Source organism: Mobula hypostoma, chromosome 10, assembly GCF_963921235.1.
Source record: "Mobula hypostoma chromosome 10, sMobHyp1.1, whole genome shotgun sequence".
NCBI classification, from domain to species: Eukaryota; Metazoa; Chordata; class Chondrichthyes; order Myliobatiformes; family Myliobatidae; genus Mobula; species Mobula hypostoma.
Genome location: NC_086106.1, coordinates 88,738,514 through 88,759,766, shown reverse-complemented (window position 1 = coordinate 88,759,766; position 21,253 = coordinate 88,738,514). Strand labels below are relative to the sequence as shown.

The following is a 21,253-nucleotide window of genomic DNA, read 5'->3' as shown; positions in this document are numbered from 1 at the left end:
GCTTGTACAGCCAATTCTGAATTCAGCAATTCTAGTCTTGCACCTGTCCTTTTCATCATTCAGTCCTTCCATCCCAATTCTACTGGTAATTTCAGATTTGATTAATTTGCTCCTTTTCTTGGGCTAGGAAAGGAAAGTTTAGTAGAGCGAACTAAAATACCAATTAACAAAATGGTTTTCCAAAGGGTTTTAAACAGACAAAGTTACAAAGAGGGAATTGCAGAAGTTGCAGCTTAGATATTTAAGGTACTGCAGTCAATGGTGGGACAAACTGTGTGCATAGGGGGGTGGGGGGGGAAGTGGTGTACAAACTGTGGCAAAGGCCAAAGTGAAACAATGAAAAGACAGGGAGAGGTTCAAAGAGAGAATGGAATTTGACATTGAATTTGTTAGAGAAACAGGGAACCAATATACATGTTTGTAGGAACTTGAGTGATTGGAGGGGATATTCGAATGCTGTTGAGATCTAGTTCAAAACAGCATGTTTAACAGCTTTAGAGGAGCAATGTTACACTCTATTCTGGAATGAAAACATCCAAGCATTATAAAACTGAGGTCAGCAAACAAAATGCTAGCGATCGAAACACAGTCTGAATAGAAAGGTTTCAAAATGGCATTTTAAAATCTTGATGCTGAAGGAAAGTTTGGAATGGCATTGAAACTCCTGTCTGTTGAGCCATTGTTACACGTGGAGCCCATTGTATAGGACAGCAGGTGCAATCCTCAAGCTGCTTCAGGTGCCTTGCCCACCAGTATCTGCTGATCCCATTTTGGTCTCATCAGCTACCTTAGGACACACGCAAATCATTGTCAATCCAGAAGGACCAGCTGAGATATGGATTCATGTTTAGATAGGTCAAAGAAAATTGTAGAATACGAAGTTGTCCATTTAATAACAACTCATTAGCAACAAGAAAAAAATAACTTTTTTTTTGCTGCATTTCAATGAAAAGTGCAAATGGAGAGTATATTCTTTCAGTTATTTAACATATTCAGCACAAAACAGGCCCAGAAACCAGATGCATTAATGAACTATTACCGACTGGCTGCTGCATCTGACTCCGACGAGGCCATTGCAGGCAACAGGAGACAAAGGCGGGATGCATTTATGTCACGGGCAATATCTTACATCATTTGGAAATTCACGAAATTAGCAGCAACGTTAAACTGTACCTCCGGTAGCCACAAGAGAATGGTCTCACCTCTGATTTTCGAAGTAATTAAAGCAATTACCTTACCCAGGAATTTCACCGGTTGTCGTTCTTAATCGACGTATTTTTCGTTATTATTACAGTATTATCTATCAAGGATGTAAGATATTGCTGAGCGATGATGGTATTTTTCCGTTTACCTCAACTTTACACGGTTCTGATCGGAGGGTATAATATCCGTTCAATTGATTCAGCAAAACGGCAGCTGCGGCTCTAATTGGCTGGAGCAGCTTTAGTCCCAAAGTAACAGGATGACAGATGAAACCAGGAATGGAGACCAGTGATGCGCGGAGTCTCGGAAACAAGCCTTCCTCTCTGTGTCTGACCCGCGAGTGTTCCAAGCAGTTTCTGTTTTAACTCCCGAAATGAACTGAGCTGTTGATACGCCATTATTCAGTATTTCCGACTTGTATCATTCTAAGAATAGGGTTTAAGATTTTTGAATTCTGTAATTGTTTTCACTTCCGCGAGACTTGATTTCAGTCACAGATAATCGTTAATGAAACAGTGTCAGTATCAACAGTATAGTATTAGGTAGGGCCGACGTGTTCGAAGTGGCAGTTCCGCCGCAAAGCCTGGGAAAGACCACGCAAGAACATCCCGAATTGCACAGCCTCTTTAACTATGCACTTGTGCAAATAAAAACCGTACCTCATACATCTCCTTTAAAATTTCCCCTACTCACCTTAACACTATGCCCGCCAGTATTTGATATTTCCACTCCGGGGAAACGACACTAGCTACTTCATACATGCTTATCATAATTTTGTACACTTCTTTCGTCGCCACAACCCCCCTCTACTCCCAAGCATATAAAATTCCAGAGAACACAATCCTAGTTTGTTCGATCTCTCCTTAAAACTCAAATCCCGGCAACATCCCCGCTGAACCTTTTCAGCACCGTCTCCAAAGCATCCACATCTTTCCTGTAATGCAGCGACCAGAAATGGAATTGGAATTGGTTTATGGAGGTTCAGTGAAAAATTTAGTGTTGCACTCAATCCACACAGATCATTTCAAAAACGTAATAGCAATACATCGAGGGGTGGGGTGGGGTGGGGGGGCAATATCAATGCAGAATATAGTGTTACAGTTACAATTAGAGTGAAATAGTTAGGCAGTAATATGCAAGGGCCAACACGAGATGGATTGTGAGTTCAAATTCACCTATAAAGTACGAGGTCATTTCACGATAGAAGCTGTCATAGAGAAGAACAGCATTGAAACGGGCTCTTGGAGCCATCTTGTCCATGCCGAAAGCATTTAAACGCCTACTCCCCATTGACGGGCACTTAACCATAATCCTCCATACCCCTACTATCTCTGTACTTATCCAAACTGTGCTTAACAGTAGAAATCAAGCTGGCATGGACTACTTGTGCTTGCCACTCACTCCACACTCTCACGACCCTCTGAGTGAAGAAGTTTCCCCACATAGTAATAGACAAGTTGGGGATAGGAACAGACAAGTTCGGGAAACGTTTAATTGGAGTAAGGGGAAATATGAGGCTATCAGGCAGAAACTTGGAAGCATAAATCAGAAATAGATGTTCTCATGGAAACATACGGAGGAAATGTGGCAAACGTTCAGGAGATATTTGCGTGAGGTTCTGCGAAGATACGTTCCAATGAGACAGGGAAAGGATGGTAGGGTACAGGAACCGTGGTGTACAAAGGCTGTTGTAAATCTAGCCAAGAAAAGAAGCGCTCAAGAAAGGTTCCAAAAACTAGGTAATGATAGGGATCTAAAAGATTATAAGGCTAGCAGGAAGGAGCCTAAGATCAAAATTAGGAGAGCTAGAAGGAGCCATGAGAAGACCTTGGCAGAGAGGATTAAGGAAAACCCCAAGGCATTCTACTAGTATGTAAAGAGCAAGAGGATAAGTCATGAGAGAATAGGACCAATCAAGTGTGACACTGGAAATGTGTGTATGGTACCGGAGGAGATGGCAAAGGTACTTAATGAATACTTTGCTTCAGTATTCACTACGGAAAAGGATCTTGGTGATTGTAGTGATGACTTGCAGCAGACTGAAAAGCTTGAGCATGTAGATATTAAGAAAGAGGATGTGCTGGAGCTTTTGTAAAGCATCAAGTTGGATAGGTCACCGGGAGTGGATGGGATGTACCCCAGGCTACTGTGGGAGGCAAGGGAGGAGATTGCTGAGCCTCTGGGAATGATCCTTGCATTATCAATGGGGATGGGAGAGGTTCCGGAGAATTGGAGGGTTGTGGATGTTGTTCCCTTATTCAAGAAATGGAGTAGGGATAGCCCAGGAAATTATAGGCCAGTCAGTCTTACTTTGGTGGTTAGTTAGTTGATGGAGAAAATCCTGAGAGGCAGGATTTATGAACATTTGGAGAGGCATAATATGATTAGGAATAGTCAGCATGGCTTTGTGAAAGACAGGTCATGTCTTACGAGCCTGATTGAATTTTTTGAGGATGTGACTAAACACGGTGAAGGTAGAGCAGCAGATGTAGTGTATATGGATTTTAGTAAGGCATTTGATAGATATCCATGCAAGGCTTATTGAGAAAGTAAGGAGGCATGGGATCCAAGGGGGCATTGCTTTGTGGATCCAGAACTGGCTTGCCCACAGAAGGCAGAGAGTGGTTGTAGACGGGTCATATTCTGCGTGGAGGCCAGTGACAGGGGTTGTCACAAAGGGAGTGCTCGGAACAGACCCAAATGCAAGACACAGACACTAAAGTACAAGGAACAGGACTTGACTAGAGTAGGGACATGACAGGATTCAGGCAAGGAGCAGGAACAAGAATGCAGAGTTGGGTTAGGGAAAGCAGGACCAGGACTAGGAACCATGGACTAGGAGACAAGGCTTGGACTCTGAGCCCAAGACTGGACAAGGACCCAGAACCTGGGTCTTGCCTCGGGCTCAGACCCCGGAACCAGGCAAGGACATGACATGACTTCAGGACAGGATGTGGCTGGGGTCTAGAGGACTGAGCTTGGAGACAAGACAAGGCTCGGACTCCAACCCCAAGACTGGACAAGGACCCAGAACCTGGGTCTTGCCTCGGGCTTGGACCCCAGAACCAGGCAAAGACATGACATGGCTTGAGGCAGGGGTCTTGGGTCTTGAGCTTGGCTTGGGATCCTCGAGGCTTGGGGTCTTGGGTCTTGAGCTTGGCTGAAGGCTGGGGTCTTGGGTCTTGAGCTTTGCTTGGGATCCTCGAGGCTTGGGGTCTAGGGTCTTAAGCTTGGCATGGGATCCTCGAGGCTTGGAGCTTGGCTTGGGATCCTTGAGGCTTGGGTTCTTGGAGCTTGGCTTGGGATCCTCGAGGCTTGGGATCTTGGAGCTTGGCTTGGGATCCTCAAGGCTTGGGATCTTGGAGCTTGGCTTGGGATCCTCGAGGCTTGGGATCTTGGAGCTTGGCTTGGGATCCTCGAGGCTTGGGATCTTGGAGCTTGGCTTGGGATCCTCGAGGCTTGGGATCTTGGAGCTTGGCTTGGGATCCTTGAGGCTTGGGATCTTGGAGCTTGGCTTGGGATCCTCAAAGCTTGGGATCTTCGTCTTGAAATGCACAGGCTGATAACTCGGAGACTGGAGCTGAGAGACAAACTAGGAACTGAACTTCAACATAGAGCCGGGACTTATCCTTCGATAAGCCAGGACTCATCTTTAACACAACACAAACATGAGACAGGACAGAACATAGACATAGAGCCGGGACTTACCCTACGACAAGCCGGGACTCAACTTCATCACCACACCAAGGTGGGACAGGTCTCTCCATCAGGTAACAGCAGAACGGCCGGACTTACCCAACAGGGGCAAGGACAAGAAACAGCAAAACAGTCTTGCTTACCCCACGGAGGCGAGGACAAGAAGAGACAAACACCAAAGAACGACAGACAGTTCCATCTCTACTCCGAGTCTCAGTTCAGCCAGCAACCTCAGCTGGCTATGGAAACAGCTGGATCCCTACCTAGCTCAGAGTGGCTGACAGCCACTCAGCAGGCCCAGGAAACAGCCAAATCCATACCACAAAGACAGCTCTGATTACTGACAGCAAGGCTCCATGAAGCGATGGTTCTCCAACGCAGCCTAGAGATGGCAAGAAGTCACATTAGCCTTCCACCGGCAGGTTGCTCTCAGGGGAACTGACAAGACAAACCAGCAGCCCACACTCAACCCCAAGGCTACTTATATTGCAAGCCCAAAGATGGGAATCGGGTACCTATGATTAGCTCAAACAGGGGTCAGCTGGAAGACCTGGAGTCCTGAGTGCACGGACCGGAACGTGAACCGGAATAGGGATTTACGGACCGGACCATGATAGGGGGTCTGTTCTGGGACCCCTACTCATTGTGATTTTTATAAATGACCTAGATGAGGAAATGGAGGGATGGAGTAGTAAATTTGCTGATGACATAAATGTTGCGTGTGTTGTGGTTAGTGTGGAGGGCTGTCAGAGGTTACAACGGGACATTGATAGGATGCAAAACTGGGCTGAGAAGTGGCAGATGGAGTTCAACCCAGATAAGTGTGAGGTTGTTTGTTTTGGTAGGTCAAGTATGATGGCAGAATATAGTACTAATGGTAAGATTCTTGGCAGTGTGGAGGATCAGAGGGATCTTGGGGTCCGAGTCCATAGGACACTCAAAGATGCTTCGCAGGTTGAATCTGTGGTTAAGAAGGTAGACGGTACATTGGCCTTCATCAATCATGGGATTGAGTTTAAGAGCCGAGAGGTAATGTTGCTGCTATATAGGACTCTGGTCAGACCCCACTTGGAGTACTGTGCTCAGTTCTGGTTGCCTCACTACAGGAAGGATGTGGAAACCATAGAAAGGGTGCAGAGGAGATTTACAAGGATATTGCCTAGATTGGGGAGCATGCCTTATGAGAATAGGTTGAGTGAACTTGGCCTTTTCTCCTTGGAGCGACAGAGGATGAGAGGTGACTTGATAGAGGTGTACAAAATAATGAGAGGCATTGATCATGTGGATAGTCAGAGGCTTTTCCCTAGGGCTGAAATGTCTAGCACGAGAGGGCATAGTTTTAAGGTGCTTGGAAGTAGGTACAGAGGAGATGTCGGGGGTAAGTTTTTTACGCAGAGAGTGGTGAGTGCGTGGAATGGGCTGCCGGTGGCGGTGGTGGAGGCGGAAATGATAGGGTCTTTTAAGAGACTCCTGGATGGCTAATGGAGCTTAGAAAAATAGAGGATTATGGGTAAAGCCTAGGTAGTTCTAAGGTAAGGACATGTTCGGCACAGCTTTGTGGGCCGAAGGGCCTGTGTTGTGCTGTAGGTTTTCTATGTTTCTTTGTTTCTTGCACCCCTTAAACATTTCAGCTTTCACCCTTAATCTATGACCTCTGGTTGTACTCCCACCCAACCTCAGTGAAAAAAGCCTGCTTGCATTTACCTTATCTATGCCCCCCTCAATTTTGTATACAGCTATCAAATCTCCTCTCAATCTTCTACCTATTCAATCCTATCCAATCTTTCCATATAACTCAGGTTCTCCAGACCTGGCAAACATCCTTTTAAATTTTCTCTTTATATCTTTCCTGTAGGTAGGTGACCAAAACTGCACACAATACTCCAAATTAGGCCTCACCAATGTCTCATACAACTTCAACTTAACATCGCATCTCCTGTGCTCGATACATTGATTTATAAAGGCCAACATGCCAAAAGCTTCCTTGACAACTCTACTTGTGATACCATTTTCAATGAAATATGTACCTGCATTCCCAGATCCCTTTGTCTTACTACACTCCTCACTGCTCTACCACTCACTGTGTAAGACCTACCTAGGTTGGTCCTACCGAGGTGCAACACCTCACACCTGTCTTCATTAATTTTCATCTGCCATTTTTCAGCCTATTTTCCAGCTGATGCGGATTCCTCTGTAAGCCATGATAGCCTTCCTTACTGTCCACTACAACTCCAACCCTGGTGTTATCTGCAAATTTGCTGATCCAGTGAACCACATTATCATCCAGATCATTGATATACATGACAAACAACAATGGACCCAGCACCAATCCCTGCGGCACACCTTTAGTCACAGGCCTCCAGTCAGAGAGGCCATTATCAACTACAACTCTCTGGCTTCTCCCACAAAGCCAATGTCTAATCCAAATTACTTCCTCCTCTTGAATGCTGAGCAACTGAACCTTCTTGACTAACCTCCCATGCAGGTCTTTGTCAAATGCCTGGCCATGTAGACAATGTCCACTGCTTTGCCTTCATCTGCTTTCCTGGTAACTTCCTCGAAAAACTCTGTAAGATTGTTTAGACATGACCTACCACACATGAAGACACGCTGACTATCCTTAGTCAGTCGATGTCTAACCAAATACTTATGTGTCCAGTCCCTTAGAATGCCTTCCGATAACTTTCCCACAACTGATGTAAGTTGATCACTGGCCTACAATTTCCTGGTTTATGTTTCGAGCCTTTCTCAAACAGCAGAACATTAGCTAACCTCCTATCCTCTGGTACCTCTCCTGTTGCTAAGGATGATTTAAGCATCTCTGCTAGGGCCCTGGCAGTTTCTGCACTTGCCTCCCGTAAGGTCCAAGGGAATACTTGTCAGGCCCTGGGAATTTATCCACCTTGATTTGCCTCAGGATAGCAAGCACCTCCTCCTCTGTAATCTGTACAAGGTCCATAAAGTTGATGCCACTTTGCCTCACTTCTATAAACACTGTGTTCATCTCCTGAGTAAATACTGATGCAAAGGATGTATTTAAGATCTTCCTGATCTGTTTTGGCTCCACATATGGATTACCATTCTGATCTTTCAGAGGACCAGTTTTGTCCCTTGCAATTCTTTTGCCTTTAACATATCTGTAGAATCCCCTGGGATTCTACTTCACCTTGTCTGCTAGGGCAACTTCATGCCTTCTTTTAGCCCTCCTGATGTCTTTCTTTAGTGTTTTCTTGCATTTCTTATACTCCATAAGCATCTAATTTGTTCCTATCTGCCTATACTTGCTATGCACCTCCTTTTTTCTCTTAGCCAGGGTCTCAATATCTCTTGAAAACCAATTTACCCTATACTTTTTATCTTGATCTTTTATTCTGACAGGCACATACAAGCTTTGTGCTCTCAGAATTTCACTTTTGAAGGCCTCCCACTAACAAGTACACCTTTGCCAGAAAACAACCAATCCCAATCCACACTTGCCAGATCATCTCTGATATAATTTTTGTCCTTGAACCTTGTGGTGTGTATTTTCAAGCTTTTGTATTTTCTCATTATTAATATCAGGGATGTAAGATATTGCTGGGAAAGGGATAGAAGAAAGAATATTTGGAGTAGGAAGGGTCTTTGATTCTGCTTTTTCAACGCAGCAATAAGTGTAGACAAAGACCATAGAGGGGAAGCTGATTTTCATTAATGGACTAATCTGAGGACACAACTCTCTGCAGCATTCTTTACCAAGCCCTGTCACATCTGAATAAAATGCTTTCTTTGCTGCATTTGTGAAAGTTGGTGAGAGTGAATGGGGACATACCAAATTTCCTTTGCCTTCTGAGGAAGTAGAAACACTCGTGTGCATTCTTAGTCTTCTGATTGGACTGGGACAAGCTATTGGTGATGTCTACACCTAGGAACTTGAAGCTCTTAACCATCTCTTCCTTATCACCATTGATATATCCATGTGCTTCCTGAAGTCAATGACCAGCACTTTGTCTTAATGAGTGAAGGAAAGGTTCTTATCATTATGCCACTAGGCTCTCTATCTGCTTTCTATACTCCATCTTGAGATTTGGTACAGTGGTGTCATCTGTCAAATTGTAAATGGAGTTAGAGCAGAATCTAGAATAAAGTAGTGGCTGATGATGCAGCTTTGCGGGGCACCAGTGTTGAAGATAATCATAGAGGAGGCATTGCTATTATTTCTTACCGATTCAGTCCATTATTCAGAAAGTCAAGGAGCCAGTTGCAGAGGGAGATGCTGAGTCCCCAGTCTTGGGCTTTGGAGATCAACTTGTTTGGAATTATGGTATTGAAAGTGAAACTACAGTCAATAAATTATAGACTAATGTATGTGTCTTTCTTATCCAAATACTCTTGAAATGAATGTAGGGCCATAAACCTGTTTTAGTGGGAGGAAAATTGAGGTGGGTTAAGGTTGTCTGGAGATTGCAGTTGAGTGCCATGACCAGCTTCTTGATCATTTCATGAGGGTGAATGTCAGAGCTACCAGGGGATAGTCATTTCGGCACATTACCTTATTTTTCTTCATACTGTAAATGTAGTTTCAGAGTTTTCTTGTGAACTTCTATACTCAACACACCAACTGATGAAGCCAACTATTTTTGTTGCCTTTTTGAGGGAGCTATGGACATGTAGCTCAAGATCCCACTGTACATCAATGCTCATAAGAGTCTTGTTATTTACTGTATACTTCTCTCTTATATTTAACTTTCCAAATTACAACACCTCACACTTGTTTTAATGAAACTACCTCCCTTTTCCAACTGATCCATATCCTTCTGTATCCTTCAACAAACATCTTCACTATCTGCAACTCTGCCAGTTTTGTGTTGAATGCAAACTACATTTTTGCCCAAATCATTAGAATCAGAATTAGTAACAAGAGGGCATATCCCAGATGCTGAGTGTCCACATGCAGCTGCCTTCTTGAGGCACGTTGATGATGGGGAGAGTGGCCTCCTGCAATACTGTGCACTGGAAACTCCATACAAGGCTATGATGCAGTCAGAATACTCTCCACTGTACATCTATGAAATTTACAAGAGTCTTTGGTAACATACCAAATCTCAAGCTGCTAATGAAGTAGAGCCACTGGTATGCCTTCTTTGTATTGGAATCAACTTTTATTGTTACATGTATTGAGATACAGTGAAAAGTTTGCCTTGCACATTGGTCATACAGATCAAATGATTACACAGTAAGCAAGTACAAGGTAAAACAATAACAGAATGCAGAGTAAGGTGCAACAGCTACAGAAAAAATGCACTGCAGATGCAAGATCATAACAAGCTAGATTGTAGGGTCAAGAATCCAACTTGATGTCGGGGAACCATTCAATAACCAGGAACTTGAACTGCTTACTCTTTCCACTGCTGATTCCTAAAAGAGAACTGGCGTATTCTCCCGACTTCCCTTTTCTGAAGGCTAGTCAGCTTCTTGGTCTTGTTTACACTGAGCATGAGATTGTTTTTGCAACACCACACACCAGCTGAACTCTCATTGCTGTAAGCCTCCCCACCACTGTCTGTGATTCTACAAATAACAGTGGTGTCAGAAGCATTATTGTAAATGTCATAGGAGTTGTGCTGATTATTCAATTACCATTCCTATACATCCCAGCACCGACCCTGATGGAACACTGCTGATTACTAATCTCTACTCAGAACACCAGTACCTTTCGTTTTCTAGAATCCAATCTAGCCAGTCTGCAAGGATCTCATGTAGATCATGTAATCTGATTCAAATGCCCATATCAGGATTGGAACATTGAGTATAGCTGTTTCAGCAGAGGGGTGAGGTATGCAATTTATTAGAGGCAGAAGTGTGTGGTTATTATCATGTCCCATGATATGGATCTGGAGCTCAGTAAAGAGGTGCAGGCTGTCAAGATTTGCAATGCTAATTTGATCTAGAGTGGCAGGACATTGAATCAGCCTGAGTTAGAAATCAAACAAAATTTCAGTCAAACAAATTAAGAAACTGTACTTCATCCATTTTGAACAGTTTGAAAGTACAGGGATTTGCGAAGGTTTTACCAGTGGGGTATGTGTGAAAACTGGCAAAGGCAACATGTTCAAAGTAAATTTATTATCAAAGTGCATATGTAAACTTCACAAAGTTTCAGAAATACAGTAGAATTTTATGAGAAACAATACATAAAGACTGACAAACATCCAAAGGGGAAAAAACTGTGCAAATAAACAAGTAGTATTGACAAGAGTCATCAAAAGTGAGTGTTGGTTGTTGAACGAGTTCAGAATGGTGGTGATTAAAGTTATCCATGCTGGTTCAGGAGCCTGATGGTAATAGTGAGAAGGCATAGCCTGGATGGTAGGGTCTTTGATGATACACACTTTCTAATGGTAGCGCATTGCCTGTGGACTGGGTAGCATCAAGACTTTCGTTAGCCTTTTCCATTCCAGGGCATTGGTGTTTCCATACCAGGTGTGATGCACCCAGTTAGGATACACTCCCCTGTGTATCTATGGAAGTCCCAACTGAAGTATTCATTTAGGATTTCAGTCATTCCCTCTTTTGGCTATGAGTGGTCCTGCCCTCCTAACTCCATGTTTATAAAATGCCTTTTAATTCTCTAAGTCTACCTGCCAAGGACATTTTGAGTAGTTTTTACTCCTTCTGATTGTCTTTATTCCGAACCCCATCTGTTTCTCAAAGCTTCCCAAAGTAAGTCAAAGTAAAATTTATTATTGGAGTACATTCATGTCACTGTATACAACCCTGAGATTCTTTTTCCTTTGGGCATACTTGGCAATCTATAGAACAGGTTCAATGAACAACAAACTGTGCAAATGCAAATATAAATAAATAACAATAGCATGAAACAATATATATGAGAGTCCTGAAAGCGAGACCATTAGTTGTGGGAACACAAGAAATAGAATGAGTGTAGTTATCCCAGTTGCCTGGTGGTTGAGGGGGTAGCAACTGTTCTTGAACCTGGAGGTCCAAGTCCTGGGGCATTTGTACCTTCTTCCTTATGGCAGCAGTGAGAAAAGAGCATGGCCTGGGTGGTGAGGATCTTTGATGATGGATGCCGCTTTTAATGTAGATGTGCTGAATGGTTGGAAGGCCTTACCCATGATGTATTAGGCTGAATCCACTACCTTTTGTAGGATTTTCCACTCAAAGGCATTGGAGTTCCCATACCATGGCATAATGCAGTCAGTCAGCACACTTTCCACCACACATCTACAGAAGTTTGTCAAGGTTTTTGATGACATGCCAAATCTCCAGACTCCCAACAAAGTAGGGGTGCTGTCATGCTTTCTTTGAAATTATATTTTTTTTTACAAACTGTCCAGGATAGGTCCTCTGAGATGGTGACACCCAGGAATTTAAAGTTACTGACTCTCTCCACCTCTGATTCTCCGATGAGTACTGGCACGTGAACCTCGTTTCCCTCTCCTGAAGTCCACAATCAGTTCCTTGGTCTTATTGACATTGAGAGGTTGTTAGTACACCACCACTCAGCCAAATTTTCAGTCTCCCTCCTATATGCTCATTCATCACCCCCTTTGAAACAGCTCACAAGAGTGGTGTCATCAGCAAACTTGTATGTGCTGTCAGAGCAGTACTTAGCCAGTCATAGGTGTAAAGCAAGTAGCAAAGGGGGCTAAACACATATTCCAGTGCTGATGGAGATTGGAGATGCTTTTGCCAATGCAAACTGACTGTGGTCTGCAATTGGAGGAAATCCAGGATTCAATTGCACAAGGGACATATTGAAGCGCAGGTCTTGGAGTTTCCTAATTAGTTTTGAGGGGTTGATGGTATTAAATGCTGAGTTGTAATCAATAAAGAGCATCCTAATGTATGCACCCTTGCTGTCCAGATGTACTAGGGTTGTGTAAAGAGCAAACGAGATGACATCTGCTGTGGACCTGTTGCTTTGGCAGGCAAATTGGAACAGCTGTTCCCACTCTACTGACTTTACTCACCAAAGCCCAATCTCTGAAGGGTTATCCTGAAAACTTCATTCTATATGGTGGTAATTGGAATCCAGAACATTGAGCAGCAGATAAATACAAATGAGGTAAAGCAGTTAATTTGAACATTTAGGTCATTAATACTAAAAACTCATCCTCTCACTGTTCAAATCTTTTCCTATGCTTTTCTGTCCATACTAATGTCATACCCTTTCCTGAAACATAAACCATTTCAACAACATTGGTTCCAATTTTCACTGTGTTCATTGTTACACACTATGCAGGTCAAGGTGCCACTTAATCTGCATAGTATTTTCAGCATTTTGAGTTAATAATCCCTGTGGTCATTGCTTTAACATTCATGATATTCAGATGTTTTCTAAGTTAACAATATGTAATGGCTTGGGAAAATAGACACTTGGTTAGAAATAGGGCAAGTGTTCTAATTTCTAAAATACCTTTGGACCTCCTTTTGTTATAAGGACTCCAAGCAAATCTTCAAATTTCAATCACATCAAAAACAAACCAATGGTTTCAGTCAATACCTGGAATACGCTCAGGGTGGTTGTAGAATAAATCATTGTAGAGTTCATTGTAGTAGTTGTTCAGGTAAAGGAAGCCTTTGAAATAAAACCAGAGGAAATGAATTTTAACAAAGGTCTCACTCCAAGAAAGAACTGGAATTCAATTGTAAACAAGGCTGGAGTACAGAAACCTGACTGGATGAGGACTAACCAACCATGGGAATTGGACTACAGGGTATAAATACCACCAGACGAGACATGCCCAGGCATCATCCCTGATGAAGATGGTAGAGTCTGTTATGAAAACATCCGCTATAATCAAAACCTGAACTGGTTGGAAGCCCAAGAAGAGTTTGTTCATCATATATACTGGGAAAGCACTAGATCCTTTTTGTTCCAGTTGCTCGGGTGTTTGAAAGAAATTGAAGATGGGTGATACAAGTTGGATGTACACTGACAATCGCACAATAAATGATTTCATGACTCAAAATGAGTCAGTCTATGCCTACATACACATGGAGGCATAGGTTTGTAAGTTGCAAATAGTCATGCCACAAACACACTAAGACAGTGACAGAATGATCTGTTGTTCTGTCTCCCATTAACATTATGTGACAGGTTTACCAATGACCAGAAACTCCACTGGATCTCAATATAAATATTGTGATTCCAAGAACCGAGTTATCCTGCAATGAGAAACTTGCTACCCAGCATGCCAAAGCCTTTCCATCTACAAAAGGTGCAAGTCTGGAATGTGGTGAAATACTCTTCATTTGACTGCAAGGGTACACTCCAACAATGCTCAATAAGCTCAACATATCCATGACAAAGTAGGCCACTTGACAAGGAGTATCGATTGAGCTACAATAATATGGTTGTGGCGAGTGAAAAAGAGGGATCAACTGTATTTTCAAACCCAGTGGAATGGGCGAAGAGAAACTGAGGACACTGGCACATCAAAAGTAACAGTCATCACGTTTATTATTACACATAATTGAAAATGTAAAAAGCCTTCAGCTTTCTCTATGCTATAGAAAACAATGTAAAAACCAAACAGTTGCAGATTTTATTTTAATGTGTAGAACTATCCTAACATAACTGGATAGGATTATTTGCCATGTTCAAAATGATTTAAACAAATTTCTAAGCACAGATGTCAGATATTTGAATTGTATTTACAAATGAGACAATTCCAATCTGAACACCAGCCAAAAACATTGCTCATGCGAAATCAGTCTCCTGGAGCAAAATGTTTCTTTTGAATTTCGCAGACAAGCAGAGGTAATCTGCTGGAGACCTGAACAGCAGAAGAGAATCCAAAAGAAGAGGAAACTTGGGGCCAGTTTATGAGCAGAACCCAGAATGAACCAACAACACTATGCATAATATCAATAACTGCATTACTGATACATTTTCTCCTTGTTTTCCACTTTAACATCTGATGTCCCAGATTTGGATAAATTAGTATATTAATGTCACCCTAGATAAATAGAAATTATGAATTAATTGCTTTCAGTGTTCTTGTAGTGGAAAACATGTAGTTTAGACAATATACACACATCTGACTTTTAGCAATCCAGTTTTCTCATCTTGTCTAGCAATGCTATTTCAAGTAAAACATGACAAGAGAAATGTACTTTCAACATGGCCTAATCTGACAAGTTTAGGCACCCCTCATCCATTAGGGTGCCTATGAGCCACCGTTCATTTGGTGTATTTACTCATTTCAGCTTTCATTTCGGAGAAGTAACAAGTATACTTTCATATCCTTATGAACTGGATTCTAGTCCTCAAAATGTGAAACTCCAAATTTCTAACTTGCAACTGAAATATGAATAATTTAAGGTTGTGTGCATTCAAAATTTTGGACAATCACATCTTATAAAATGCCAAAAAGATATTTTTCCAGGATGGCCAGTGCATGAATTCACAAATTCATTCCTGCAAAAGCTGCATTGTTATTGGAAAAATATATCAGCATTATAGCTTACTGTTAAACAAGGAGCAAAGTAAATTTTCTACTTCCATGGTCCAAGTGTAAGCAACTTGAAGGATTTAATTTCTTTACATCCATTAAAAGACTTTGTTGAACAGAAATAATCATGTTGCAACACAAAGAAGTTTTTTCCAAATACAAGGTTCAAAAACATACATAGAATAAGAATAAAGATGCCAAGTAAACAAATTGTAACAAAGGACAAGTTAGAATTGGTTTGTCCATATCTGGATTTTGCAGCAAAATGCAATCCTATATTGAACACATTAAAAATATTTTTCGTCTAGCCCAATCACATTTGCCTGGAATCCTCAGAAGCCTGTCATACTCACTAGGGTTTCAATTCACTGAAATTTTTTTGGAAGATAATTGAGGGAAAGCTCAAGCCGATTCAGTCACCTCTCAGAAGCAATGCATCAGTACCATGCAAAACCATTTTGTAACTATGAAATTATTGTATTTCTAATAAGGCACAGGGCAGCATAAAAACCAAGTTATTCCCTGCTTTCTCTGCATCATTTTGAGTGTTTGAGATGGGGAAATATGTAAAATTTGCTTGAACACATTGTTTCTTTGATACAAGCACAAATGGTATCACTTGAAAATAACATGAGGAAGGTTACATTGACACAAAAATAATTATTCCAGTTTTCTAAAACAACAATAATCTGCTCAAAGTAAAACACCAGCAGCTTTTTATTGTGGCAGATGTGTTGCAATATGGTAACAAAGGTAGGAATATACCAACATAATTTAAAACAAATGAACTCTCCCCCTTTTAATATCAAGAGGGATATATAATATGTCCTTCCTGTTAAACCCAATCACAGCTGCTGTTTTTAAATTGTAAATATCTAATCTATTGATGGATATAAAATACTATTTTTTTTTCACTGACAGATCTGATAGAAGTGTACTACAATGCGAAGTAGCAATGAAGAACTCCTTTTATCATTTGATGCATGAAGGCAAGATAAAGAAAATAATTTGGTAGAATAATATTGAAATGGCAGATATTGTAAATATTACAATGGAACATGACTGAACAGATAGGACACAGACTCTCCGTTGTGAGTTCTTCTAATTGCTTCAGCAAGTATCATGGAGATATCAATAACCTAGGAGAACAAAAGATGTTTCTAATTAAGTCTTGCTACAAATATTAATTGGAAATCTTTTATATATTAAAAAGTTCATACAGTTGAGCTTAATTAGCTTATGGGAACTTTACCAACCAAAATATTGTTTTAAAAACTACGCTTATGCACTTTTGAGTATGTTTTCTACATCCCAAAGCTTACTAGTTGAAAACAGCATGGAACACATTATGATATTCAGCAATGCAAGAGGATTTTTAAAAATTTACTTGGTACACAATACACTATAGTTTTGTTAACATAAAGCACTTCATGATTGGAAATTTAATAGTAATATGGTTTATAAGCAGCTCAGAACAAACAAGCATATCAGCCCACTGGGAAAGCTGAACATCACAGCTTTACCTACTTAAAAACAGAGGCTGATCGATGATCTGACAAAATTAAGGTTTTTTAAAAATAAATTGGAGGAAGTATTTTGAGCAGAAGACATCGAGATGAGATAATCAAGACAAAATTGGGTAATGTTTCTTCTGAATGCAACTGGTCAGAGCATTGAACTTGATAGCATTAGTGGAATGCACAATATAGATGTACGAATGGAGAACAAAAATTAGCCTTCGCCAGCTCCAATCCCTTTGGTAAGATGTAGCAAGTGGTGATCCATTCAGGAAAAGACCTAGTAATGACTCCTCTCTGCTTCCAGTTGATCAGTCTGTCAATTTTCTACTGACATTGAAGAGTCACCTCTTATACCATTTTATAACATGTAATGCAGCAACTTTATCTGATAATCTTCATACAGCTACCAGTTAGTTCACTTTTATCTATAGCATGTTACTTTCTCAAAAGCATTTAAATAAATTCATCAGACATTACTTTTTCAGAAAATCAAGTTGACTTTACCCAAACAACATGAATTTTCCCTCAACATCTTTAGTAATCGCTTCTAAAATTGGCCAGTAGTTAGACCGTAAGACCGCAAGATATAGGAGCAGTAGGCCATTTGGCCCATCAAGTCTGCTCCACCATTTAATCATGGGCTGATCCAATTCTTCCAGTCATCCCCACTCCCCTGCTTTCACCCCATACCCTTTGATACCCTGGCTAATCAAGAACCTATCTACCTCTGCCTTAAATACACCCAATGACTTTGCCTCCACAGCCACTCGTGGCAACAAATTCCACAGATTTACCACCCTCTGACTAAAGTAATTTCTCCACATCTCAGTTCTAAAAGGACCGTCCTTCAATCCTGAAGTCGTGCCCTTTTGTCCTAGAATCCCCACCATGGGAAATAACTTTGCCATATCTAATCAGTACAGGCCTTTTAACATTCGGAATGTTTCTATGAGATCCCCCCTCATTCTCCTGAACTCCAGGGAATATAGCCCAAGAACTGCCAGATATTCCTCATATGCTAACCCTTTCATTCCTGGAATCATTCTCGTGAATCTTCTCTGAAACTTCTCCAATGTCAATATATCCTTTTCTAAAATAAGGAGGCCAAAACTGCTCAATACTCCAAGTGTGGTCTCCACCAGTGCATTATAGCAGAGGTCCCCAACCACCGGGCCGTGGACCAGTACCAGGCCACAGAGCATGTGCTACCATGCCATGAGGAAACGATGAGTCAGCTGCACCTTTCCTCATTCCCTGTTACGCACTATTGAACTTGAACAAGGGTTGCCATATATTGGGCTAAATTGATTTATCCCATACTTGTCCCGTATTTCCCCCGCTAAGGTAGAGCGTTCCTATGGAACTTTTCGTGCCGAAATGGCATGAAGCGAAGAAACAATTACCATTAATTTATATGGGAAAAATTTTTCAGTGTTCCCAGACCCAAAAAATAACATACCAATTCATGCCAATAACACAAAACCCAAAATAACATATAGTAAAAGCAGGAATATGATAAATACACAGCCTAAAGTAGAAATAATTTATGTACAGTATAGTCGGGAAGATTAAGCCAAGACTGATTTGTGTGTGTGTGTGTGGGGGGGGGGGGGGGAGAAATCGGCACGTACATGCATGTCACATGTGCACACAAGTGCCCGCGCAAGGCTTCATGGTCATGGTAGTCTTTCTTGGGGTAAACACAAGTGTCTTGTCAACACACACGAAAAATGCTGGTGAACGCAGCAGGGCAGGCAGCATCTTTAGGAAGAGGTACAGTCCACATTTTGGGCTGGGACCCTTCGTCAGGATTTGACTGCTACTTTTGTCCCTTATTTGGGAGTGAGAAAGTTGTAAAAGAAACTGTAAAAGGCCTGTTGAGGTGAGTTTAACCCTAGTTGAACACCACTTCCCCTCCTGGTCGGCAAGAATATTGTCAATATTAAACCGGTCCGCGGTGCACAAAAGGTTGGGGACCCCTGCATTATAGAGCCTCAACATCACATCCCTGCTCTTATATTCTATTCCTCTAGAAACGAATGCCAACATTGCATTCACCTTCTTCACAACCAACTCAACCTGGAGATTAACCTTTAGGGTATCTTGCACAAGGCCTCCCAAGTTCCTTTGCATCTCTGCATTTTGAATTCTCTCCATCTAAATAGTCTGCCCGTTTATTTCTTCCACCAAAGTGCATGACCACACATCTTCCCAACATTGCATTTCATTTGCCACTTCTTTGCCCATTCCCCTAAACTATCTAAGTCTGTTTTCTCAAAACTATCCGCTCCTCCACCTATCTTTGTATGATTGGCAAATTTAGCCACAAATTCATTAATACCACAGTCCAAATCATTGATATACATTGTAAAAAGCAGCAGTCCCAACACTGACCCCTGCGGAACTCCCCTGGTAACTGGCAGCCAGCCAGCCAGAATAGGATCCCTTTATTCCCACTCTGTTTTCTGCCGACCAGCCAATGCTCCATCCACGCTATTAACTTCCCTGCAATTCCATCTTGCTAAGCAGTCTCATGTGCGGCACCTTGTCAAAGGCCTTCTGAAAACCTAAAAACACCACGTCTACTGCATTTCTTTTGTCTATCCTGCTTGTAATTTTCTCAAAGAATTACAGTAGGTTTGTCAGGCAGAAGTTTCCTTTCAGGAATCCATGCTGACTTTGGCCTATCTTGTCATGTGCCTCCAGATACTCCATAATCTCATCCCTAACAATCAATTCCAACAACTTCCCAACCACTGATGTCAGGTTAACAGGTCTATAGTTTTTTTTTCTACTGCCTCCCACCCTTCTTAAATAGCGGAGTAACATCTGCAATTTTCCAGTCGTCCCGTACAATACCAGAATCTATCTATAGTTTCCTGCCTTGTCTCTGTCCTTTTGAATACATTTCATATTTTCTGACAGTAATCAGCCGAATCTGAAAATCTTTAGAAAATTAATACCAATGCATCAATCTCATTAGCCAACCCTTTCAAGACGTTAAAATGAAATCCATCACAATGCAAGGACATAGCCTGCAGCTCCAAATTGTGAAGTACCAATTCCCTACTTGATGGCAATTTTCCCTGGCTTCTGCCTCCCTTCCAATTCATCATTTTGCTCTATGGTAGTGCTTGCATCCTCCGTGTGGTTAATGGAAAATACCTGTTTAAAATCTTTGCATTTCTCTCATTAACTCTCTAAACTAAACTTCCTATAGGGCCGACACTTATTTTAAAACATGCACAGAAACTATCTGTAGTTACAATTCTGGTTAGCTTAGCTTTCTCCCCTTTTAAACACATTGAATTTTTAAAGTGTTCTGTCAAATGTAATAACTTGCTTCTTCTCTTTATAATTTATATTCCCTTTTGTTTAAAAAGTCTCCTGCCCCTCCTCTCCCACCCCACCCTGGGAAAACTCAAAAGACAATCTTTGTCGTGGTAACATGCTCTTCATTACCCTTATGCTTATATATTAAAAACGAACAACTGAATGACTGGAATCATGCAGAATCAGTTTTTTCCCTTCACAAGATGAAATGCAGAGGTTTAAGAAGGTGGCTTGAAAGATCTTTTGAAGACCACTGAGATTGGGGAATGTCAGCCTTACAAGCAATGCCAGATCTCCCAAAAAATATACAAAGAATCCCTTTACTGCAGCAACAATGGATTCTGGTTAATTGGGACACATCAGGACCAGTACCTTTTGGCCCAATTAAACAGTTGCCCCAATTAGCTGAAGTTTCATGGAAAGTTAAAAAAGCATAAAAAAGACAAACTATCATTTAACTGAGTAACAAATTATGTATTTGAATGATATACAGGACAAGTTAGTACTATAATATAAAATTATTAGTTTCCAATAGTTAATTTCTAATAGAGGAATTAATCATCTATCCTCCATCACCCTCCTCCTTCTAGCAGAACCTCACCCTTGACAATTTTTCATTTGGCTCCTTCCACTTCTCAATACTCGAGGGGTAGCATGAGCACCCGCAAGAATCCTAGCCATGCCAGCCTTTTCACTGGCTACAATCAATCTCCCAAGCCTTCCCTGGTAATGTTCTCCAATGCTTTCTCTAATACAATGACAACTGTATTGGTGCTGCCTCATGCACCCATGCTGAGCTTGTTAATTTCATCAACTCTGCCTCCAACTTTCACCCTACCATTAAATTCACTTGGCCCATTTCTAACACCTCCTTCCCCCTTTCTCGATCTCTTTGGCTCCATCCCTGGAGACAAACTGTTGATCAACATCATTTATAAACCTACCGATTCTGAAGGTTATCTTGACTATACTTCCCAGCGTCTCCTGTAAAAATGCGCTTCCTTTTACTCACTTCCTTCTCCGCCACATCTGTTCCCAGAA

General features: G+C 41.5%; 1 protein-coding gene across 1 annotated transcript in view; it reads right to left on the bottom strand.

Annotated features, from left to right (window-relative positions):
* Positions 1–10,015: 10,015 nt before the first annotated feature.
* Positions 10,016–21,253, bottom strand: part of prps1b (phosphoribosyl pyrophosphate synthetase 1B) — a 55,040-nt gene continuing 43,802 nt past the window's right edge. Inside the window, exon 7 of the mRNA XM_063060809.1 lies at positions 10,016–16,498. Coding sequence (XP_062916879.1) covers positions 16,406–16,498 — 93 coding nt within the window. The 3' untranslated portion in view covers positions 10,016–16,405. The remainder of the gene's footprint in view (positions 16,499–21,253) is intronic.